Source organism: Lepisma saccharinum, chromosome 2 (genome assembly GCF_977018435.1).
Source record: "Lepisma saccharinum chromosome 2, izLepSacc3.1, whole genome shotgun sequence".
NCBI lineage: Eukaryota > Metazoa > Arthropoda > Insecta > Zygentoma > Lepismatidae > Lepisma > Lepisma saccharinum.
In genome coordinates, this window is record NC_139230.1 from 211,639,935 (window position 1) to 211,658,457 (window position 18,523).

Genomic DNA, 18,523 nt, shown 5'->3' on the forward strand with positions numbered 1-18,523 from the left:
CCAACAGCATGTTCAGTGTTGCACGTTCAGGAGACATCTTTACTCTGCTGAATAAAAACCTGCTCAAAATCTACACTTTTTTTCTCATGACCCATTTACACTTGCAGATTTTCTGTTTTGCACTGGAGGAGAATTATTTTACAGTTTCTGGACCTTTAACCTTTACAGTCCGAATCGGTCATGTGTTGACAAATAGCATTTTTGGCCACAGACCGATTTAACAGAACCTTTTTTTGTCACCTTGCAACCCTGTTCATTTTCTATGCTCGTGACTCGAAGTGTGTGGAACTTGAAACCAAGAGTCGATATGCATCGAGAGCAATGCTGGTGCTCTTCAACTCCCTAATGACGTCAGCAGCAGCTGCTAAATTTACACCACCTCTTTGTCGACGCAGCAAAAGAGACATCGAATGACAAAGCTCACAGAAGTGAGTTGTCACTGTTGTAAATGCTTGTTTACAATGGTTGTTTACAATCTCATCCTTGCAGGAAAGTGACGAGGGGGGGGGGAGATTGTTGTCAAAAATGTTTGCGGCGATAACTTTTCAGCAGGTGAAATGGACTTTGCACAGTGCTTGCTTCAGAAGACAACCACTCCTTCTTCAGAAGGAAAATGAAAAAGGGGGGAGTAAGAGGTAGGATCAGGGCTAAAAATAACTCATGTAATTTTTCCAGCTGACTGTCCCTTTTATTTTGAGAAGGTTGCTTTATTTGAGTTCACAGAGGCTTTACAGTAATGTTGTGCACATAGTTTTTGCATGTTTGCGAGTGGAGTGAGATATTTTTTTGTGTTTTGTTCATCGTAGGAGTGTAGTGAGAGGTATTTTTTACTTGTGTGTGTGTGTGTGTGTATATTTGAAATTCCTGGTTTTTTTTTTTTAGAAGAGAAAATATTGTGCATGTTGCCAACCATTGCCAACACTTTTCTTTTTTTCAATTTTCACATTTGAAGCCACAAATAATAACAAATACATACAGATAGCAACACTTTGTCTTTTTTATGTCAAAGTACATTTTATTCTTAGTAAAATGTTTCTTGTTTCACTAAATTATCTGCCATAGGAAGGAAGCTATAACGATTTTTGCTAAACCTTACAAAACTCGTTTAAATGGCCTGGGACAGAGGTAAGAACTACGTATGCACCACGGGACTTAAAATGTTAATAATCTTGCATGAACCATTGCATTGTGGAAATTACTGGTCACGTTTGCAAACAGACACAGGTGAGATGAAAATTCAGTTAACAAAGTGTATGATGCTTTCAATTCTCTGAATGTTAGCATTATTAGCATAATATGTTAATTGGACATTACCTTTTTGCTAGTACGTTCATCTGTACTTATTCTAACACTACGTTTTGAAAGAGTACCTCTTTTCCCATCTTCAGGTGGACAAATTTCTTTTTTCTAGTGGTGGGGATGAGACGGTGCAACTGGATGCAGCCTCAGAGAACAGCGATTCTTTGATGTTCCTGTTTCAGACTTATCCCTACAATGCCAAAAAATCCCTCTCTAACCTCAAAATACCACTTTCTGCACATATCCACACCCCTAACCCCCTCCCCCCCCCAACACAACAGGTGTTTCTCCCTGAACAATTTTCCGTTCCTAAGCTTCCCTTCTGGGAACATCCCCACAGTGAATTCTATTTCAGGACAAGGTCAAAGCACTGTCGGTCATGTCTACGCCTAACTGCAATAAATGAAGCATGACAATCTTTCTTGAATCAAACTTTTGCCAGCTAGACTAGGAATGCCAGAACTCATAACACTTCAGATAATTCTATTTGAACAGAAGAAGTGTTATCGCCAGTTTATATTGCATATTTGTGGCATTTTCTGAAAAATGGCATAATTCACGTTATTTTGCAATTCCGAAACACCAAAATCTTACCTCCTTAACCTACCCAACTACACTTTAAATACTTTATTATGCTTTCATCAACTTTTCAGTGTTATCCCTAAAACAAAACTTCACGTCCCTAACTATAACCCATTTGTGCATGTGCTACTTTGTTCATCTATTCTCTTCTCTAGAGGGTGTCCAAATTTTTCTATGTAAGCTCGTCCACATTCACATGGTATGTTGTATATGCAGTTTTTGCTAGCTTGTATGGGATTTTCTGGTCTAGTGTGTGATAGTATGTTAGTGTCTTCTTACTGCTGAATGATGAGAGAACCAGAGAGGTATGATACATTTATCCTCTAGTATATATGTGTATCCCTGACAGTCTTCCACAAAAGCTCCCATTCAGTGTAATTTCAATAAATTTATCCATATTTGTATTTGCACTAAATTTAAAAAAAAACAACACAAATTTGCCTGAGATTATTTGTTAAGCCCTTATCAAACATTCCATTCCAAGGAACAAACATCTTCTTGAAGATATTAACACTTTAGAATATTTCAACCGAACCTCAAGAAAATGCTGAGAGATGCAAATATCATAAATAAATACCAGGTAACCAAGAAAGTTCATGCAGTTTTAGTACAAAGAAGAAAAAGTCCAAAACAAATGTGTTTACCTTATGTTTATTCTGCAAAATATCCCACCCGCTTCTACAACCTTCTCCCATCTTTGTACAAGCCTGTAGATGCCATGTTTGAAAAAGTCTTTGTGTAGGGCCGCAAGAAACTGCACCACCGCGTTTTCAACCTCCTCGCGAGTTTGGAAATGTCGATTGTGCATATGGTTGTCCATAGACAAAAAAAGATGGTAGTTTGATGGAGCGATGTCGGGTGAATACGCTGGATGTGGCAGAAGTTCCCAGCCGAGAGAAGAAATCACCTCCAGGGTCATCTTTGCTGTATGCGGGTTAGCGTTGTCTTGGTGGAAAAGAACACGCTTCCTATTCACTAATGCAGGTTGTTTTTTTGCAAACTGTTCAGCCACTCTTTGCAATTGCGCGGAGTACACCTCTTTGTTGATGGTTTTACCACTTTCCAAGAACTCATAATGCACAATCCCAGCCGTAGTCCACCAGACACACAGCAGCACCTTCCGCTGATGAAGAGCAGGTTTTGCAGTTAAAGGTATGGTGTCATTTGACGATAGCCAATGGTATGAGCGTTTCTTGTTATCGTACATTACCCACTTTTCATCACACGTCAAAATGTGGTCCAAAATTGGACAGTTGTTGTTCCAAGTGAGCAAGGAAGTGCAAATGTTCAGTCGTTGGAGACGGTTCGCAGCAGTCAGCTCGTGCGGGACCCACTTACTCAGTTTCCATGATTTGCCAAGCTCATGCAAGTGCACACGAATTGTTTCAGCACTTACTGCAAATCGTTGAGCGAGTTCTTGACACGTTTGACTTGAATCCTCTTCAATTGCTGCCTTCAGTGGTCCACATCGAGAGATTTCGGTCTGCCCGATCGAGGTTTGTCTGCCAGTGTCTCATCGCCACTCGAGAAGGTCTGAAACCACTTTTGTGCTGTCCGTTCACTAATTGTACCTTCTCCAAACGCTGCACATATTTTTCTTGCTGCTTCCGCTCCTTTTGTCCCCAACTTGTACTCATACAGTAAACATGCCTTGATTACTGCATTCGACACAGCCATGGTTCACTGTGAATACTTGCTCCTGAACTATCGACTGCGACCTGTTATCTACGTTAGCCGACGTGCCAAGGAATGAGCTTTCCGCCAATCACACATACATGTACCCCTGGCGGCTGAACTGCGTACTACCCCACGAAAACTACGGGCAGTTGTAAAAACCGCATGAACTTTCTTGGTTACCTGGTATATTAGTAGTGGTTTGCAACTTCATAATTTGTTAAATAGTTTTAATGTAGTGAATCTTGACCATGTTTCTAATTAAGTTGCCTCTGACATGCAAAACTAAACACTGTATATGTGCCAAAATTGAAAGACAATGACCTTTTTTATTTAAATATTCATTGTCTATGTTAAACTGTGCATTAACTTTTCTTTTTACATTGTAGCTGAAGGCTGGGGATGAGAGGACCCTTACCATATTCAATGTATATTGTCCAAGAGCAGATCCACAAAAGCCTGACAGAAGAATTTTCAAAATACGATATTATAAATTGTTGCAGTTGCGAGTGGAAGCCCAGTTGAATGAAGGAAATTTGGTTATTGTTGTTGGTGATATAAACACTGCACACAAACCGATTGATCATTGCAACCCAGATGAGATAGTAAGTTGGCTATTTGTTTCAGCCTTTTGATATACAGTGTGTTTCAAAATGATTTGAACAATAGGAGCACATTCCATGAGCAATACAACATAATCACCAATTGAATATCCCATGAAATACATTCAAACACATCCTTCAGTTTTTTTTGGAATGGGCTAGTAGTTCTAAATTCTGCCACCAGAATTGATTAATTGTATCTTAATTTGGCAATTTATGAATAAAATATAATGAGTTGAAATCGTTCACATCATTTGAAACTTGGTGTATATGGGGCTCGCATTAGTGTGTTTTTGCATGTATTGTCTGTTCCAGAATTTAGCATCCGATGGCTTAACCCTGTGTTCCATGTGTGTGGTTTTAACACCGCCATTTATCAATTATTGTCTTATCAACACCCACCTTCTGTCTAGTTGAGTTTCTGACCTTCCTCCTTTACTCCACGATTTTGTTTTCACTGTTAGTCAGATCTTCAAGCCACTGGGTGTATAAGGGGGGGGGGGTGTGTAAATCCATGTGTGACTTGAAATAAAAACTCATTTTTCCAATTTTATGGTCACACATGCAACATTGAAATTTTCATTATGTGGAATATTATTTATTTTGTCTTGTGTATTTATTTTTACTAACTAAAATGTACATTTCATAGTTTTATACAATCTCAAATTATTTGCAAATAAAGTAAGATTTAATCACAATTATTGATGGCTTGGAGTTTGAGACCTTTAATTTAACATATTTTAAGAACCCGGTCTCTGTCACCGTGTGCGACCAATGATGTAATTTTCTCATGCATCCAACGCAGGGATAAAAATATGCTTGACATTACTTGACATCCGCCATTTCCTTGATTTAGCACATTTGTTCCTAAACAGGAACAACATAAAGAAAGAAATGTACAACCATTGTTAGGTACTAATTGAAAAATGCACGTAAATTTTTAGAACTTACTTTCTACCCTGAAAATCAACCTTGCATCATGTTACGTATTGCATCTTTATTTTTTACCATTATCTGGCTTTTCTACAAAAAATTGAACATGAATTTGTTGGGTGTGTTTTAACCTTTAAATGGATGGCTAGTACATTTATGTACAAATACAATCAATCTTAAATTAATCATTAGGAATGACAACTGATCTGCAGTGTACTGGGTTAGAAACACTGCATGCTCAAGGGCATCCTTGATAAGGCACCTGCATTGTCTCAAGTTGAACCAAGAAATTAGGAATCTTTGGTCCTCAAGACCATTCTGCAAAATGAATGTCAATGAGGTTTGTGTGTGGATTTGGTAGATAAGGTAAAGGGTTGGGTTCCTGTGCATATGGCACTGTGCCATGAAGGCACATTGAAGGGATGTTGGGATTAGGGCTCCACACATTCTCCATTTTGGAGGTGAATCTTCTCCTGAGTCTCACCTAAGGCACAACAGTTTGCATTTTGACTCCCCAAATTGTATATTGTCAGATTTTAACTTGCCAATTTGCACAGGTATTGGACCTGCCTGCCCCTTTGGTGTATTTTGGACTGCTTGTAGGTCAAAACTGAAAGACAGTATTTTTTGGATCTTGATGAGACAATGCTTTATCTTCATCCTAGACTCCTAGCCATTTCTTCCAGTCACCATCATGAATTTTTATTTCTTTCTCTGTCATATTGTTATAATAGGCCACACATTTCTTACATGCATCTCTTTTTGGTTTAAAGTAGCCAAGATTGTATTCATTGAAAACTTGCCTGTATTTCTCTAAACTTTCTGGATTTTTTTCATATATTCTAAACAGAGTATGATTGTTTAACGAAGGTTCCTAGTACTGTTTTGCACCTTATTTTCTGCAATAATGGTTGATTGATTGGTTTGTTGTTTCAAGTCCACTTTATGCACATATAGGCTAATTGGGACTGGACCTACAGTTTAATGTAGAATCCGAACCACCAGGTATTGAACCTGGGGCTCCCTGATTACAATGTGACAATATTACCACCATGCCATCTGGGAGGCTCTTCTGCAACAATGAGACTGCACAGTTGGAAATGAGGGTGATTGCTTTTGTATAAATTCTTCAGCACAAAAATACAAGTTGTTTTGCTTGTTATGAGGGGTGTGCTTCCTTCTCTTATTCTTTTCCATTGCTCCTGCTTCGGTCCACTTCTTAGAAGTTCCATACAGTAAAGTGATCCCATGGTATTTTTCACACAATGCCTTGTCCTTTTTTTCATATATGGGTCAAATTATTCCCACAGTCCAATCCCTGGGCATTTTTCTTCTTTTGTCCACGCTTCCTTTATCAGTTCATGGATGGTCTTCTCCATTCCATCTCCACCATATTTCAGGAACTCATATTCTATACCATCTTCTTGTGATGCTTTCATTGTTCTTTAATGCTTTGATTGCATTTCTGACTTCTTCTAAGGTAGGTTTTATTACTCTTTCCTCATTCATATTTTCCTCTTCTCTATCATCCTCTATATTTTCATTGAGTAATTCATAGAAATACTCTTGTCATCTTTCCAACATTTTGCTTTTGCCTCCAAAAAAGGAGCTATTGATTGATATTATCTCGCCTCTTGTTCTATCACAAAACTTTTGTGTCTCGTTTCTGTCCTTCCTTTTATCCAACTCTTCTATTTTCTTTCTCTCAAACAGTCTTTTCTTCGTCTTGCAAATCTTATCTGCTTGTCTCCTTTTCTTTCTGTACTCCCCCACTGCTTGTCTTGTTCTCCATTGAAGCATCCTTGTCTTAGCTTCATTTTTCTCTTGAATTAGTGCTGAATATTCCTCATCAAACCACTGCTCTCTCTTTTTGTAATCCATCTTTCGCAGCGTATTGTCTGCCACTTCACAGATGACTGTTTTCACCTCCCTCCCTCCACTTAGATTCTACCTCTCCTTCCTCCCGTACCTACTTTATTCTTTCTAGTATCTTTGCAAGTTTCTTCTTATATTCCTTGCTTAATTTGACATCCTTCAGATCCTTGACATTGTGTTTTATCTTTCCTCTTAGTTCTTGCCAAATCTATTTTCTGTCTGTACTTGATTCTCACTAGATGGTGATCTGTGTTACCATCAGCACCTCTACAACTAGTAATCTCCATGGTGCCTGATGCATGTCATCTTGTCTGCAATAACATGGTCTATTGTGTTCTTCATAACACCATCCGGTAACACCCAGCTCTCCTTTTTTATTCCTACCGTGGGAACCAGGTACTTTTAATTACCATCTCCTTGCTAGCCGCCAAGTCTATCAGCCTGATTCCTTTATCATTTCTAATTTCATGTAAGCTTTCTTTCTCTATTATGCTTCTCTTCCTGTTTTCGCATTTAGATCCCCAAGGATCATTTTGACATCATGTTTTTGGACTTTGTTTATTTTCTTCTTCCAGTTTTGTGTAAAAAGCATATTTCTCTCTTCATCTGCATCCTCCGTGAGGATATAGACACAAAGCACTGTGATTAGAATTAGAATTTCTTTATTCATGGGCGAAGTTCAGCCTGTGGCTGCTCTACCAATTGAACAATTTTGCTCTTTAAGTCTTATAGACTACATCCTGTCATTGATTGCTATGAAGTTAATATACACTTGCATTCATAGACTTTTGGAGTAGAAATTCAGTACCATTATTACCTGAATCTCCTCCACTGTACATCAGGATATTATTCCCAGACACTAAAATTCCTTGTCCCTTCCTATCCTGTTTCTTACAGTGCTTCTATTTTCACTCCATATTTATCCATTTATTCCATTGTTTATTTAAACTTTCGTGGTCTCTTTTAAATCCTAACATTCCAAGTTGCTAAAACACTATCCATTTTCCATCTGACAAGGGAGGTTATCTAAGTGTCCCCCTCCGATTTCCATGAAAGTTGGCAGCTGTATAGAGGGGCCCAAAGGAAGAAGTACGTATTTTTTTGTTTTGGCTAAAAAACTGTTTTAGGGGGCAAAACCTCCCCTCTAATGTCAAGATGAGGACAAATTGAAGTGGGGATCTGACCCCTGTGTCCCCAGTCCGATTTCCATGAAACGTGGCAGGTGTGTAGAGGGGCCCAAAGGAAGAAATTCTTTTTTTTTTTTTTTCAGCTGAAAAATGCTTCCCTATCCGGGAACAACGGTGTTTATGAATTCGGCATATCTCTACAATTGCACTGCGTTTGGTACCGACAATCCTACAGTTCTGTGCTGTGTGTGTTACAATTATATGAGCGTGTTCTTCCTATGCCAGATTTACGTGGTTTCGGGGGCCAGATCCCCACTTCAATTTGTCCTCATATTGACATTTGAGGGGAGTTTTGCCCCCTAAAACAGTTTTTTAGCCGATAAAAAAACACGTATTTCTTTATTTGGGCCCCTCTATACACCTTCCAGGTTTCATGGAAATCGGAGGATGACACAGGGGTTAGATCCCCACTTCAATTTGTCCTCATCTTACATTAGAAGGGAGGTTTTGCAACCTAAAACCGTTTTTTTAGCCAAAACAAAGAAATGCGTATTTCTTCCTTTGGGCCCTTCTATACACCTTCCAAGTTTCATCGTAATTGGAGAGTGACACAGGGGTCAGATCCCCACTTCAATTTTTCCTCATCTTGACATTAGAGGTGAGGTTTTTCCCCCTAAAACCGTTTTTTAGCCGAAACAAAAAATACGTATTTCTTCCTTTGGGCCCCTCTATACACCTGCCAAGTTTCATGGAAATTGGAGGGGGACACTTAGATAACCTCCCTTGTGAGTAGTCTTTTTTTTTTCTTGCTGGGCCATCTCCAAGTTATCCAATTCATCCAAGGCAATCTTAAGATATCCGCAACCATTTTCTTTTTATGGAGTAGGGAAGTTAACCCTTCAGCCAACCCCTAACCTGGAGGATCAGGATTTGTAAAGGGTTTACTCCCCTAGGTGGGTTGGCATTATCGTGCCTTCGGAGCCCTTCCTGCTTCTTATTTTTCTGTCAGGGTTTCTTTCCTTCCCTTAGCCTTTGGGGGCCCCTCCCGTTCCTGCAAGGCAGCAGTGTCGTGTGTGTTTTTTTTTGTTTTTTTTAATGGCACTTTCTCGCAATGTCACAGTGTCATCAAAAAGCTTTCCTGGAGTTTTAATCAGTGTGGTTCTGCAAAACCACCCTCTCCAGCCCCTGCTGATACTTATCGCCTCAGTCCAGAACTGCTTATTTGGCATTGCCTCATTTCCAACTGACCATAGTATCTGATCGTCTTTTGCTATCTGCCACCTGTGACCCACCCAGTTGCTGAGGCTTGCCTGTCCCTAGGAAGGCCAGTCATCTTGCACCTCTATTCAGCTCCATCTTAGCCATACTAATAAAAGTAACTATAAACATATGTCTTTGTTGAAAAGTGTCTGTGATAATGATGTTCACTTACATTATCGTAGGAAAAACACACACACACAGTGCACAATAATAAAAATGCTGAATGTGCTCCTGTGTTACAAGTCCAGTGCTAAACTCACGAATGTGGCACATTCTTGGCTTTGGCATTGTAAGTTTTAGTTTTGAAGCACAAGTGTTTCGATAAATATCAAATTCCTCAGAATGAAGTGATCTTGCAAACTGTGACTTTGGCACAGGATTCTATCAATAGAAAGTATTCAGAAACTACACTTAAGTGAAATAGTCAAAATTTGCACATTCACTCTTTTAGATTGGTGCAATTGGTCCAATATTGCCACTACCATTAGTATGCTGATGATTCGCAAATCTATATTCAGTATAATACAGAAAACTACGATAATGCGATATCCAAACTTCAATTCAATCTTGATGCTATAACTAATTGGTCACGGGAAAACTCCCTTCAATTAAATCCAACAAAATCTTGATTCATGATCATAGGAACTTATGGTACCCTTAAAAACTTCATAAAAACTTGCCTTCTCCTCCAACTCTCAACAGATTCCGCTAAGCAAAGTGGATACACGCAAAAACTTGGGGATTGTGTTCGATACACACTTAAATTGGGAGGCACAAGTCAAATTTATTGTGAAAAACTGTATAGGGAAACTTAAATCTTTGTATCATTTAAAACATACTCTGGACGCTGATGTTAAAGAACGCCTTATGCAAGCACTTGTCCTATCCACATTAGACTATTGAGCTCCAGTATACAGCAATATCTCCCAGGGCCGATGCCCTGAATCCAAAAATGTCACTCATAAATTATTTTCTGATCTTTAAAGTTTATATGGAAATTAATATGCACCCTCAATTAATATTAATATATCAACTATGGCATAATCGTAGTTCAATTATGTATAGACTTGCTGTCAAATATAAAATTATATTTAAATTAGTTGTCAATCCCTGGGTGCAACGGACCTTTTGTGGTCCGGCGGTTGAGAAATACTGGCACTAAAACTGAAGCAGAAGCGAATAAGACTGGCTGGAAAAAGCGCAAGAAAAAATCAATTAAAGAAATATGGACTGAACCTACAGTTTGAAATTAGATCCGAAGCACTCTGTCTCCATTGAGGATTGAACCTCAGACCCCTTCATATTACAAGGGAACAGCATTACTTTATTCCACTCCAGAGGCCCATTCATGATTATAAAAATGAACCTTCTATCAAAAAGCCAGCCTTTTTCCAACAGTAATACTTGCAATTTGTTCTCTGTGATGTAGAGGCTAAATAAATCTTAATCTCTGATGAAGTAACAAATAATCTTGTTAAGTATAGAGAACATTCAGACCGAAGCATCACATGACAGTGGGGGGTGTCACATTGAAATGACAAGTGACATAGACCCCTTCAGTCTATAAGCAAGCACCCACCATGCATGCACAAACAAGACCGAGGTGATATGATGCACACTAATGAACGAGCTTTCAGACTGAAGAAGTCAAAGATGACAAGCGACACATTATAAAGCAAAACATTCACCATGCATGCAAGAACAACAGACTGAAGCAGCACAATGCATGCCATGGGAAAAACAGTATAGTCCGAGCAACATGCAAGTGACATGTTTAGCCCGTTGTCGTCCTTCAGTTCAAAAGTTGTTATACTTCAGTTCAAAAGGTTGAATGGATTACTGAGGGTATGTTTTCAAGTGACAATTTCACTTGTTGCTTCAGTCTGAAAGTTCCCCGAGGAAAAGGTACAGGCCAAGTGACAAGTGACACTTGCAGCTTATGTTGCTTCGGTTCGAAAGGTTGCATTTACTTGTAAGGGTTGGTTTAGAAGAGCCACATGTTGGTTCCATCTCAAAGCTCTGTTAAAAAGGATATATACACACATTCACGTAATATACATATACATCTGCATATGTGTTGTGAACAGTAAAGATTTATTTGTCCTGGAACATCGAATATTTTTCATTAACATTTGTTTCATATTTTATGACAAGCATTTAAATGGCCCTGGTCAAAGCAAACTATTGTATGTGACAGCAGCCCTGTTGTGTCCCCACGCTTTTGATAGGCAGTTATTCTTCCATTTAAATACATGGGGAATTTGATGCCGAACATGCTGCTATTACATTAAATTGCAAGTTTAATATTGTCTTAACATCAGAAATGATGTCTGAACATGAGAGTTGAATAATCAGTGCTGTAAAAGTAAGATTTCTGAAAAGACGATCGTCAACAACAGAAAAGATATCAGAACTCAAAAAAAACTTAAAATTTGCACAGCACTTTTCTACGTCACTTGCAATTTTCACAATTTAAGTGATATATTGTTGTGAATCCGGTAAAGAATAAAATACAATAATTCCGCGTAACTCTACTTTTATTTTTATAGTTGTTTTTAATAACTTACCTTTTTTTTCACTTGATATCATACTTTTTCACATAGCTAGTAAATGTGGTCCTTTGTTATATATACACACACTTATCATGAAGAATATGTATTACAAAAAAAATGTTCTCTTTTGTTTCATGTCTCGCAACCTCTGGGGTCTAGTCTGTATCTAGGGATAGATACAGACTATAGATCTATCTTATTAACAGGAATTATAATTTTAAAATTGTTGTTACAAAGAGAGAGAGAGAGAGGATGAAAATACGAGGGGGAATATCTGCTTAATACAATGAAAACATAAGTTAATATGAAATTATTGGATAGGGCATAATATCAGTCATAGTGTATAATAATATATATCATGTGTTTATGCACATAATACATTGTTTCTTTATAATTTTTGGGAGTTTCTTCGATTCCTACCCGCCGTTGAATTACACATGCTTGCAACCAGGAAGAAAGCAAAGCATAGTGTAAAAATCTAAATTTTTGTATTATTGACCAATGGCAGCTAGAGACAACCCAAATGGCATCAAGTTTAGTGTTCTTTGTGCATAAACGTACTATATTTAGCTCGTTTTCACAATAATTCTGTTGTGCTTTAGTATATTAATTCCTAGGTTCAAGAGAATGTAATTTTCGGAAAACGTATGACTGGCTACATAATCTTAAAGCTTTGCTAAATCCATTTTTATTATCGATATACACGAGAAATTCTTACATTCATTGAAAATAACGTTTGAATTGCCTTCCCATCGTGCTCCAATGTAAAGCTTAGGGTAACCAAATAATGAACGAAATTAATTAGGGACACAATAGGGGTGGCGCTGCCACCAGAAAAGTTTAGCAATGAACAGCCCCATTGATACACAGACATGTAAAAGCTTGTTTTAAGTCCATTTCATGGTCAGGTGTGTTCATCAGGATTACATGTTTAGTTTTAATCCTAGCTGACCCATGCCAAGAAACTTACACACTGGGGAAGCATTCAAAGATGGAGCCTGAGAAGCCCACTGAGTGCATTTTGCCTCCTAATTACATTACATTTATGTTTTTGTGAACAGAAGTAATACAGAAATATTGAAAACATTCTAGGTAACAATACAATTTATTTTCAAACAGTTAAAAAATCTACAAAATAGCAAAATAGAGGTGGTAGGCATGCAACCCCCCACTCCCTCCCTCCTTCGGTAAGCTAGAGAAAATTGTATCTGTCTCTTGGCTGCAACATCATGTACATTTTTTAACTACAAACTTGTAAACTCATAACAGTAACTTCAAGTGAAATGCATTAGCTGCAATTGGTAAAAAGCCAAAATTTCTGTTGTTTTTTTTTTTTCGAAAAAAGTTGGCTTTTTATCGGATAAGGACCGCCCATTCAAAAAAGCCAGCTTTTTCAACTCGACTATTGTCCCAACAACTACATTAACCTTCATATTTTAACAATTGCACCTGTACTTACACATCATATAATGCATACTTTGCCTACCCCCCCCCCACACACACACAATGAACTACTGAAGACTTATTACTTATCTTAACTCCATAGTATATATGTATACTAATCTATTCAATGTATTATTTTATCATTGTATAATCTTTATATTATCTTTATTGTATTATCATGGTCAATATGTATTTTTTTCTTTCTTTGTTTGTATTCACTTATTGTATCTCTGACAAGGGTTGTTTGTAAGAATAGCCCATGAGGCTGAAACACACCTGCTTAAATAAAAACCATTCTATTCTAATGATATTTAACTTGTGTAGTTCTGTTCTTGTTGCCATTGTGGTGTAGTTCTATTCTTGTTGCCATTGTGGCATTCTGTTTTCAAATGTTTGTGGTGGTAACTGTTGGTTATGGATTCATCCATTCACCTTACAAATATGAGTCACAAACTACAATCTTTTATCTGAGAATGTGTTTCATTTAGTCAAAATAAACATGGTGCACCTTCCGGAAGACTGTAACCAGCAAGTTGTGCAAGACTTTCTGCTTTTATAGAGGATAGTGAGAGTAACATTTGATTGCAGCTGGGCAGGCTATTAACTATACATCGCATGAAACAAGGTTGGCTGTGCAAGCATTTTTAAATGGCAGAGTTAAGACACAAGCCTTTTTCTTCCACTCATTGATTTATTTCCTACATTTCAACTTGCATCAATTACCATATCACTAACACACTCCTTATAGGGGATAAAAATCTGTAAAGGAATGCATTCATCAGTCTCATATCCTGAACATCTTGGGATATTTCTGTTGGCTACAACGTGGCTTCTATCTATTCATTTGACATCTTCTGACATATAAGTTGATGTTGATTTGGTCAGCAGCTAGGGCACACAGCTACACATAAATGTAAGGTTTGCAGCTGGGGTATTTATATCCTTACTTGTGGTGTTATCATTCGATCATCATTTTAGACAACAACTTGGATGATGTCACAGCCATATGAGCAGACTGAGACCTGATGTCAGGAAAATAAGTATTTTTTTAGTAGTAGATGTTACAAAGTGGTATGTTCCCGGTTCTGTCTTTCTGAAAAGTAAATTAAAATAACAAAAAGCAATATTGACAAGATGAGACATAAAATGTGTGTTCCTTAATGGAATTTTAATACAGGGTGTCCAGGCTAGAAGTATACAAAATAACTGCTTATAATGCGAAAACTACTCCTTATGTTGTCTCCTAATGATGCTCAGTTGATATACCATTGATTCCAGATTTCAGTAATCCACTTGTACAATCAATAGTCCTATTGTGTCACGCATGCACAGACACTGCCTGGCCACCGAGATCCCCAGATTTTCAACCATTCGACTTTTTTGCATGGGGCTTCATTAAGAGGAAAATCATGATTTGGGTGATTTGAGACAGTCTATCTTTGCACTAATGATGCCTCAAATGCTGGTCACACTTGGCATGAGCTTGAGTATAGTTTGGATATCTGTCAAGCTACAAGTAGTGCCCACATTGAGGTGTACAGCGTACATAAAAACTTTAGAGTTTCTTGTCCTAGTTTTGTACAAAACAAGTTAATAAACTTTATAATTGCGAAAATATATATGTGTATTTTTGTATACTTCTAGTCCGATCACCCTGTATTAAAGATGTATATTGTAAGAATGTATTCTACATTTTGTTGATGGTTGATTTGCTGAACATTCAAAATACAGTTCCCTTTCTCTAATTTATATCTTGTTTCTGTTAGCCATAGTATATAATGATAATATGTGTTTATGAGAGTTATATCCCTTGTCCTTTATTTGCAGGAAGAATTTGAAAATGACATTGGAAGGAAGTGGCTTGATGAGATAATAGTTGATATAAATGAGAATCAGGAGTCTGCAAGTAATAAGAGCTGCTTTCAGCTGCATGATAGCTTTCGTTATTTCCACCCAAATGAGAAAAATGCATTCACCTGCTGGTGTACAAAGTTAAATGCAAGGTCAACGAATTATGGTACTCGAATAGATTACATACTCACAGATCAAAATCTGATCAAGGATATGTGTGATTCAGTAATACTGAAAGATATAGAAGGGAGTGACCACTGCCCAATTCAGGGTACTTTTCAAGTACAAACTTTGAGATCTTCAAAATGTGCCTTGCTTTGTGCTAAATTATTTCCAGAGTTATGTGGCACTCAGCAAAAGTTACTGAAGTACTTCTCCAAAGCAAGTGCACAGAGGCAGTTGAGGGAAATGGAGAAGGAGAGTCAGGAAAGTGAGATGAGGCATAAGGCAGATTTACCAAGTGATTCGAGGAGGAAAAAACAATCGCGGAAGTGGACCAAAGCTTCCACATCCCGATCACAGAAATCGATAATGAAGTTTTTGGAGAAAATCCCACCAAGCAGCAATCCCAAAGATTCAGATTTGATAGAGAGGGAGAATCAAAATAACTCTGAATATAACAATGATGCCATTCCAGGTTGTAGCAAGACTGGTACGGATATAATTGATACGTTCTGTGTTCGTCAGGATAGCAATTCTGAGTTCTCCAGCAGTGATTCTCCTGCAGGCAGTGATTTGACACCGAGAGAGAGCTGCAGAGGTGATTCTCAAACAAAAACTGCAAATGCTCTTCCTACAGAAACAGATTATGACAACCTTGCAAATGTTCTTAGCATCAGCGAAGAAAGTGTAACAAATTCCAACACCCCGCCAAGCAAAAGTGAAAATGGCAATGAGAGAAAAACAGAGTCAGGAAGTAAACCAGCATCTTCAGCTTGGAAAGCATTACTATCAGGACCGAAGCCGCCTCCCAAATGCAAAGGCCACAGAGAGCCATGCATTCTTCGTACTGTTAAGAAACCTGGACCAAACCAAAACAGAAGATTCTATTGTTGTGCACGTGGAGAAGGTCATAAAGATGATCCTGAAGCTCGTTGCAACCATTTCCAGTGGCTTTAAAGTTTCATGTTGCTGTGATGTAAGTGCCCATTACTTTCTATCTTCACGGTATAAAGCTTTAAATTTGAGTATGAGATACTTTTTAAAAATGGTACATGTCTTATGTTTGTTATGCATCTTCCACATGATTTATTGTGGTTCTACATGATCATTATCAATTCTTTTTAGTCAGCAAAACCAGTGAAGATAAATATGTATATTGCTGATTATAAATACAGTTAAAAATTATATTAGAATATCCTGTTGTATTCACACATTTCTCCTCATGTATAAAAGTTGAAGTTCAAACAGTATGATGTCCTGTTGAAAGATACGTTACAAGTTTGCCATATCCTGCAATTTTTGCAGAGTTTATCAGAGATGAGATGAAAACGCTAATAACATTCTTGTTATTAGAAAATTGTTTCATTTAGCACTGCAAGGTTGCAACATGTAATCATTAATAGTGTGGCATTTTCCATTTTTATGTAAACACAGTTCTAGTATCTCTGCATGTATATCCTAAGAGGAAATTATTCTTATATCTTAAATGCAGAGAGGAAATTCATGTGATAATAGAGATAATGGAAAGTGGGTGTGTGACATTAAGAAAGTTTTGTGTGGTGCTCATGTTTTACAAAGTGAGCCCCTTTATTTGAAGCACCAGTCTGTGATATTTGAAGAAGGTATATGTTCCTTGGACTTCGAGTCAAGTTATATTTTATTTACGATTTTTCAAATTTTGTACTGTGTACTGCATTCATTTGGAAGATAATTCCTTGGTGCAGATTTCCACTGTCAGTTTTTCTACAATAATTGAAGTAGTCCATTCCAGTACAAAAATTGCTATATTGCCATGGGAGTATGATGACTATTGTTTTCAGTCCTCCATTAACACACTGGTGCCTTTTATTATTAGCTCTCTGGCTGTTGCACCATTTTAAGTGCCATCATACTTTCATGGTTTGTCTAGTTTTCCAGTATTTTGATTTACATACGAATGAGCTGCATCATTTCTACCGTTTGTAAAATGTGAAATATTTCAGTAAGAATCTCTGCACAATGAGATTGAACATGAATAAGTTCAATCGTTATTTGTTAATTTTTTTAAAAAAAATAAAAATGCCTGATTTTAGTACAAAGAATGTGTGTAACATATATTCCAGGTAGCAGATAAATTCTCTCCCACAATTTTTTTAATGCATTAGTTAAAACAGTGTTCTGCATGGTTATAAGTAAAGTTAACTTGTGTTTGCCCTTTTATTTTTCTTAAATTTGATCTCCATACTTCTCATATAATGAGTGTTACTCATAATATTTTTACTTATGAAGTCTTCAAGTGATTCGTACATTGTATTTTAAAAATAGGATATTCCATTTGTGAACTGAATGATGCTTTTAAAATTGATGTATGTTACAACTTATGATTTTATCATTAATTATTCAGGGAGACCAGTATATTGTGGCCTATGCAAACTCTTCTCATACCCCTGTCTTTCATGTTTGTTGAAAATTTAAATTGGGGGACTATGTTATTTTTCCAAGTTTTTTTTTGTTACATTATGTAACAAAGATATTTTGTACACATCATTTTGATTAATAAAATGTATTTACCTGAGTCGGTTGTTTTACTGGTTTAAAATGTGGTATAAATGTAATGTTTAAATGCACTCACTGGTTTGGTGTTCCATTAATTTCAAGAACCTCCACTGCTATGAGCACTGTACTATGGAGCATTATGTTTACACTCTTAACAGGTTTCTGTCTTGCACAATTTGGCCATGAGGTGCTAACTGCACTGCTGTTGATCGTTCATCAGCTTAGGACGTCTGAAGATGTGCCTTCCCAATGGTGCAGTGTTAACGTTGTCACCTCGTAATGAAGACGAGGTTGATACCTGGTGGAGGCACATGGCACACTGGTTCGGATCCCACTTCAAACTGTACATCCAGTCCCAATTAGCCTCTCTGTGTATAAATTGGACTTAAAACAACAAAGTTGTGTTCAAAGTTGATTGATTTTGCTTTTCCTACAGGGAGAAAATGTATTTTGGAAAATTTCATGTAGGATGTTCATTGTGTTCCCACTGTGAGTAAGGTGGCTTGCACCTTGTGCTACATGCAGTCATTAATTCTCAAATGTTCCAGCGTGATATTTGAAAGGGGATGAGGTGGTGTTGATTTTTGGCATCTGTGAGAGAATTTGTGTTTACATTTTATACCCTCCA

General features: G+C 37.4%; 1 protein-coding gene across 1 annotated transcript in view; it reads left to right on the forward strand.

Moving 5' to 3' along the window:
- LOC145984296 (DNA-(apurinic or apyrimidinic site) endonuclease 2-like) overlaps nt 1–17,914 on the forward strand; it is a 72,369-nt gene extending 54,455 nt beyond the window's left edge. Inside the window, exons 4-5 of the mRNA XM_083117939.1 lie at nt 3,945–4,160; nt 15,175–17,914. Coding sequence (XP_082974065.1) covers nt 3,945–4,160; nt 15,175–16,317 — 1,359 coding nt within the window. The 3' untranslated portion in view covers nt 16,318–17,914. The remainder of the gene's footprint in view (nt 1–3,944; nt 4,161–15,174) is intronic.
- The last annotated feature ends 609 nt before the right edge of the window (nt 17,915–18,523 follow it).